Source organism: Eimeria maxima, genomic scaffold (genome assembly GCF_000499605.1).
Source record: "Eimeria maxima Weybridge genomic scaffold, Emw_scaff1684, whole genome shotgun sequence".
Taxonomy (NCBI): domain Eukaryota; phylum Apicomplexa; class Conoidasida; order Eucoccidiorida; family Eimeriidae; genus Eimeria; species Eimeria maxima.
Genome location: NW_013564599.1, coordinates 1 through 6,583, shown reverse-complemented (window position 1 = coordinate 6,583; position 6,583 = coordinate 1). Strand labels below are relative to the sequence as shown.

Here is a 6,583-nt window from a genome sequence, read left to right as displayed (position 1 = left end):
TATATATATATATATATACTATACTATACTATACTATACTATACCACTATATACTATATATTGTTATATATAATACAGTGCGATGTCTCCTATGCAGATGGGGTTAAAAAGAAAGAAGAGCCCACCAAGTCGACAGCGGCAAAGCCCAGCGCCTCCTCCTCGAAGCCCGCGCTGTCTAAACCTTCCCTGCCTTCGGCGAAGCCTGAGCTGTCTAAACCGTCATTGCCTGCGTCCAAGCCTGAGTTGCCGAAACCGTCGTTACCTTCCTCGAAGCCTGATCAGCCAAAGCCCTCGTTGCCTGCCTCTAAACCTGAACTGCCCAAACCCTCGTCGCCTGCATCGAAGCCTGAACTGCCAAAACCGTCGTTGCCTGCTGCTAAGCCTGAGCTGCCTAAACCATCCGTGCCCGTCTCTAAGCCTGATTTGCCCAAGCCTGGACTTGCAACAGGAAAGGCTGAGCTGGCGAAGCCTGTGGGCGCACCAAAAGCCGTGGGCTCTCCTGTTGGAGAGGTGGCCGGCAAGACAGGAATAGCAACCAAACCCGATCTCCCGAAACCTCCTCTAGGCGGACAGCTCCCACAGTCCAAGCCAGGGGATCTGCCGAAATCTGGAGCTGCAGAAGCAGTAAAGAAGTCGGATCAGCCAAAGACGGGAGCCCCACCCACCGGGTTGACGAAGCCGGGGGCCTCTCCTCCGGGGCCCTCCAAGCCAGCGGGCGGCCCTCTGGGGAAGCCGGGGCCTCTTTCGAAGCCTGGGGCAGGGCTCTCTCCACCAGATGGAAAGCAGACGGAGGCTGGGGGGCCGCCGAAGCCTGATGGGAGCAAGACAGCGCTCCCTGCTGCTGGACCAGGGGCTGCCCTCTCGAAGCCACCGCTAGGTACCGCCCCGGTAGTTAAGACGGGGGTTGCTCCAGCATCGAAACCAGGCCTGCCTGCAGCAAAAGATCCCAAAACGGGGGGGGCAGCTTCACCTGCTGGACCCCCTGCTAAGAAGGACGCGAAGCTTCCAGCTGCCACGGCAAAACCGGGGGGCGGCCCTCCATCAACGGCAGGGATTCCCCCTAAGCAGGCTAAAGAGGCACCTGACGCAAAGATAGATGCAAAAAAGAGCCCTCTAGGAAAACCTGGGGAGGCGCCCAAGCCACCACTTGGAGCCCCGTCCAAGCCAACCCCAGGGCCCCCCAAACCCGACCTGAGTAAGCCTGCGCTAGCTAAGCCTGCGCTAGCTAAGCCTGCGCTAGCCAAGCCTGCGCTAGCTAAGCCTGCGCTAGCTAAGCCTGCTCTAGCCAAGCCTGCTCTAGCCAAGCCTGGATTAGCCAAGCCTGTCATTCCTTCCAAGCCCTTGCCCGCCTTAGCCAAAGGGGCTCCGGCAGCAAAACCGGCGCTGGCCCCCAAACCGCTCGTCCCAGCAAAGCCAGCCCTCTCCAAGCCAGGACTGCCCCCAGCCAAGGGCGCAGCAGGTAAGGCGGCCTAAAGAAGAAATGCGAAGGCCCGCCTTTTCCCGCTTAGCCGCATCCCCTTTAGTCGCATTGGGCTCCTGCTCCCAAAATGGGGGTGTTGGCGACCTGACAAAACCACCAAGGGTCCGTGAACCCCTGTAGGGAGACAAATCACACCCAGGAGACTTGCCGTCTGGGGCTCGTGCGTGGCCGAGTGCGCCCTGGGGCTTACTGAATGATGCCCATGTACAGCTGTGGGTCCTTCATGGGGACTGTACCAGGGGTTCTCTGTGCGTCCCTTGCCGGTGACATAATTACGTGCTCTGTGACAGTTCTGTTACCCGGGACGGATAGGAAAGCATTTGTCTCCTTTGGCATGCTGTGCGGTGTGGGGCCCCAGTGAGATACACCATGGGGCCACTAAGGAAAACACCACCAGCCAACAAGGGTGGTACACAAGCCTACAAGACCGGGTGGGGAGGGATGAAGGAGGAGAGCGCATATTCTGCTGCAGAGACGGCTGCTGCTGCACCAACCCCTGCACCGACAGTCTGCAGCAACAGCAGCGACGGGAGGCTTGGCATCCCTTTGCCAACGGTGCATCCCGGTTAAAGGGAATGCCTATCAGCAGTTTGTTTTGTTCAGCGTATTTATTTATTTCAGGGTGCCAGCTTGAGTTGAAGGCGGCTGGCTATTGTACAGTAACGACTGCACTGCCTGACTTCTAATGCGGGAACTATAAATACTCGAAGTACTGTTGTTTTCAGAATGTGCACTGATGTGGTGCGCTGAATTGGCAGTTACACGGAAAAGGTAGTCACAACAACACCTTAGAGAGACACCCCCTTAAGTGTGCTTGAAGCAATCTACAGACAGTATAGTATATATACAGTGAAGAGGGAGTCGTTAGAAGGGTGTGCGGCTTACGCAACATACTTCGACAAATATATCCGTGGCGCAAGTACTTAATACAAAAGAATTTAAGTTCAACGGCGGCAGGAACAAGTAGAGGCACTTCGAGGATTCCACGTATGAATATATGCATGTGCATGAATGCGCATACATTGGAATGTATGTACGGGATATGGTTGTGTATGAGCATTGGATTCAATATTCTGTGTGTAACATATACATTTATCTACAAGTTACCTGTTTATTAACATCTGCTTCTGGTGGGGGGAGTTGGTGGTAGAGGGGGACAGAGAGACGGACAAAAAGGACCGAAAGCGAAATACGAACAAACACAAGAAACAGGAAGAAAGTGGATGTCCGCTCCCACCCTCGGGGTGGGGAACAAGACGTACACCCAGTCCATAGGCAGCAAAAACCAGGAAACAACTCCGGTGAGGCAATTCATGACCATTACCAAAGCAGCAAATTCATACACACCAACAAATACGCCTCTACTTGAGGATCCAAGCATATGCATGCTCATGCTATGTAAAAGGGACTCCGATCCCCCTGCCCCCGTGCAGCTCTTTAAATGACGGGAAAGGCAGATTCAACTGCAAAAACCTGTGGACGCCAACTGAGCTGCAGCGGACAAATGTTCAAGAGTGGCAATAAAGGCTACCGCCGAACAAAAATTGAAATCCAGGTCCCTATACTGGCCAATTAAATAAGTACAGAAGCTAGCGTGCTGCGCTCGCTCGTACTCCATACAAAGTGCACGCATGCGCATGTCCTGCGGCGTACACCTCACAGCCACCTAAACGAACACTTACTCCCCCAGGAGCCAATTTATGTATAATGGACGCCAGAGAGCAGACCGAACACGGGTAGTTTGTGGCTCTTCTATGGGTCCTTCTTCAATGCAGGCAGAGTCGTAAACCTTGTTTGGCCCTGTCATGTTGCACGAAGCGCTGTGCTAAGATATGCATATCTCCTACTGTATGTGCGCATCCATCTGTACCACGCCCCCAGCTCGAAGTCAGTTGCTGAAGGTTGTTTCTTTTTGATTCCACGAACGCTGCGGATAACCGCCTCTTCTATACAGGAAAAAACCTAGTGACAATACGTACGTAGATACGGCATAGGTACGTGCAGTTCCCTTGTCTATTTTTTGCTGCTCATCCGAACCTGTGCACCCGCCACGAAGCCACACTAAAGTTGCCTTCTACGTATCTCTTCATGGTCCAGCGTATGCTTCTGTTCCTGCTGTTTCTGAGGTGCGTTTTGGAGATCCTGTTGCTGGGGTTTGGGCTTCCTCTCTGGTTTGCAAAGCCACGTCAGCGTCCTGTCTGGATCTCCTCCTGCTCTGTGGGGGTTGAGGGGGGGGATATTCGGTCTGGTTTACAAAGCCATCTTCGGAGTGGCAAAAGGACCTGAGAAGCATCTCCTGCAGAAAAGGAGAGGCCTCCCCGTAGCGGGGAGTGACGTCGTAGCAGAAAGGCAAAAACAACCAAGAGGAGAAAGCAATCAGACAAGAAAAAGGATATACAAGGCTAACTGACGCCAACACAGGGGCGGGGAACAAGATGTACACAGTGGGCCAGTCCATAGGCAGCAACAAACAGGAAATAAGGCCGGCGGCGCAGCTAATGAACAGAGGCGCCGAGCTTAAATACACCAACAAACAAGCCAATCCTTGAGGGCCTATAGCCGGAGACGGCCCCGCCCCCCATCCTCGCCTTAGTGCCATGATCCGTTGCAGGAAAAAAAGCAAAAGCACCGAAGGACAGCAAATGAAATCCAACAGCCGGATGAAGATATCCACCAGCGATGTGACCTTGCAAAACCACACAGGCAACGCTTCTCCGTACTCCGACTCCCACAGAGACCGAATAGCCAAAACTGAACTGCCCGCTGGTGGTGCTGCTGTTGCTGCTCCGCGTGTTGCTGATGATGTTTCTGCAGATGTTGCTTCTCGAGCTTCTGTTGCTGCTGCTGCTGCTGCTCTTTCTGATTCTCTTCGCTCCACTGCTGCTTCAGCACTCACGGGGGCCATCTTCTTTGGCATGTTTTCTGTGCTATTGCATCTCCACCGTGAGGAGCGGCAAGCCTCCGCGAGAGCATTAAAGTATGGGGTTACCGAGCCGAGAGCTGCGAAGATTACTCCCAGCAGCACCGAAGAGAAGACGTCTTCAAGGGCAGCCCCCATCATCTGAAAGAATGCGGCGCCCAAAAGCACCCATACAGCTGAAACGCAGCCTACAGCCTTCAAGCTAATACTGTAGCCACCCAGACAGTCTGCAGGTAACTCATAGCCGCAGAGCCTCATAGTCACGGGAACACCGGTCCGTGGCACCCTGAACACCGTCTTTCTCACGCACCACCCAATCACCACAGCCTTCAGGATAATCCCAAGAAAGCCAGTTACGATGGCTGATGTCGCCACATATGCCAGACTCAGTCTCCGTTGCACCTCTTCACCGCGCACATCTTCGTTGGCCTCCTGAAACCAAGGGGGCCTCAGGTTAACCAACAGAATGAGGTTCAAGAGAGCCACTAGGAGGTCAATCCCCGCAAGGGCCAAATGCTCGATGAAAGGAGAAGAAGACGCGGACCTCGTCCATGCCCACACTCTTCCGTTTACGCCCACCAACTCTTTGTCGGATGTGAGGGTCGCAGATGAATTCTGGTTTGCTTGCATTTGACGCTGATGTCCTGACTCCATCGGTGGGGGAAGGAGTCTTTTCGTCCTTGCTGCTGCTTCAGACGAAGGAGTTGGTTCAGCTTGGTTGGCTGTGCCGTGGCAACTGCCAACAGACTTGTTGCAGCGTCAGCGAAGGTAGCTAGAACAGTTCCGATTTCACAAAATCCCACTAAAGCCACGACAAAAAGTGAAAAACGGCTATGACAGCCAAAGAAAGTGTGGAGCGACGGCGCAAGGTGGTGGTTCAGAAAACAGTGCAGACTCTGCACGAAGGTGTCCACCGGGAAAGTAAGTTACCCTCCATGAGGTCTTTCCCTAGACACTTTTCAAGGAATTTACGAAATAACGTCTTCAAATGAAGAAGCGAAATGTTCAACAGTTCAGTTGAAACAGGTTACCTTGCCGTCCACGTTTGCTCGCGACAGCTGGCAGCACAGAACCCGATTGTTACGACGGCTCAGCTAAAGAGGCATGCTGCGTGGGTTATAATATTTGACAAGACAACTAATGTATTGCTAATTGAAAGACGAGAAAATGTACTGTATAATGGTGCAAGTTGCTTGGGCTGCCTTCTCGTCGGGAGGGCGCTTACTATGTGCAGTGCGCGAACGTCCTAGGTCACGCCTACTAGCAGTCGCATAGTCCCTACTCCCTAAGTACAACCTTTGACTACCAAAATTCCCCCGAAGTCTACACCACGAATAACAAATCATTTGTCTGAAGTAATAATGCGAATTCGTAGAATAAAAGAACTGTGTTCCAAATTGACCCCCGGTCATGACTGGGTGCCCAGCATACAGGATGGCGGCGTGAATATCAATGGTAGCGGAACGGTCATGAGCCTGACCTAGAGCTCCACCAAGGCCGTAATTATGGACATAATACACCTATATAGTAATAATTATATCACCTATCCAACTAGATCTCTAAAGGAGCCTACCTGGTACCCGAGTGGTGGAGTGGCTGCCGGCGAGGGTAATCCTACTCCTATCCATGGTACTCGATTCTTAGAACCTCTAGCAGTATTAATTCATTTTCCTAGTTTTTAATGTGATAATCCTTCATTCTATGGCCTTTAGGATGCTAGAAACCTTACCATAGCTCTATTGTAGTGCCTGCGCACCACACTATAACAGGACGCTGTTGTCCGCGATCTGGTGCATTGATTGAATTGCTTATTTGGGCCTCTTCACTGTTGCAACTCCACAGCATAAAACATCATTAGTGATTGGGGTAATCTGCACAATAAGACAGAACATTTTCGCCATATGCTGCTCATTTCTTCTGGTGCCAGTTCCCTCGCCCATCGGTCTTCGCATTGGCCAGCTCACAAAAACACATAATGAATTTATGCGCAGGTATGAAAGTGAACAAAGAAATTTCCGTTTGAATCAGCTTTTAAACAGATACGTTGCCTAGTGCAAGCAAGACTGCCCTGGTTAAGCGACTGCCGATAGTGAATCTTTTTGTGCCATACGCCACAACCACTCTCTGTAGGTACGGAAATGATCCACATGTGTACGTGTCCATATATATATATATATATAATA

The 6,583-nt window shown here is 52.0% G+C and overlaps 2 protein-coding genes across 2 annotated transcripts; one reads left to right on the top strand and one right to left on the bottom strand.

Annotated features, from left to right (window-relative positions):
- Positions 1 to 97: 97 nt before the first annotated feature.
- On the top strand, positions 98 to 1,473 carry EMWEY_00054840 (hypothetical protein, conserved; the record flags this gene model as incomplete). The annotated part of the gene is made up of 1 exon (XM_013480160.1): positions 98 to 1,473. A coding segment is annotated over one exon (1,376 nt), but the record flags the coding sequence as incomplete, so codon positions are not given.
- Positions 1,474 to 3,566: 2,093 nt separating this feature from the next.
- EMWEY_00054830 (hypothetical protein, conserved) lies at positions 3,567 to 5,030 on the bottom strand (the record flags this gene model as incomplete). Its single annotated transcript, XM_013480159.1, has 1 exon — positions 3,567 to 5,030. One exon carries the CDS (start codon positions 5,028 to 5,030, stop codon positions 3,567 to 3,569), a length of 1,464 nt encoding a protein of 487 aa, XP_013335613.1.
- Positions 5,031 to 6,583: the final 1,553 nt, after the last annotated feature.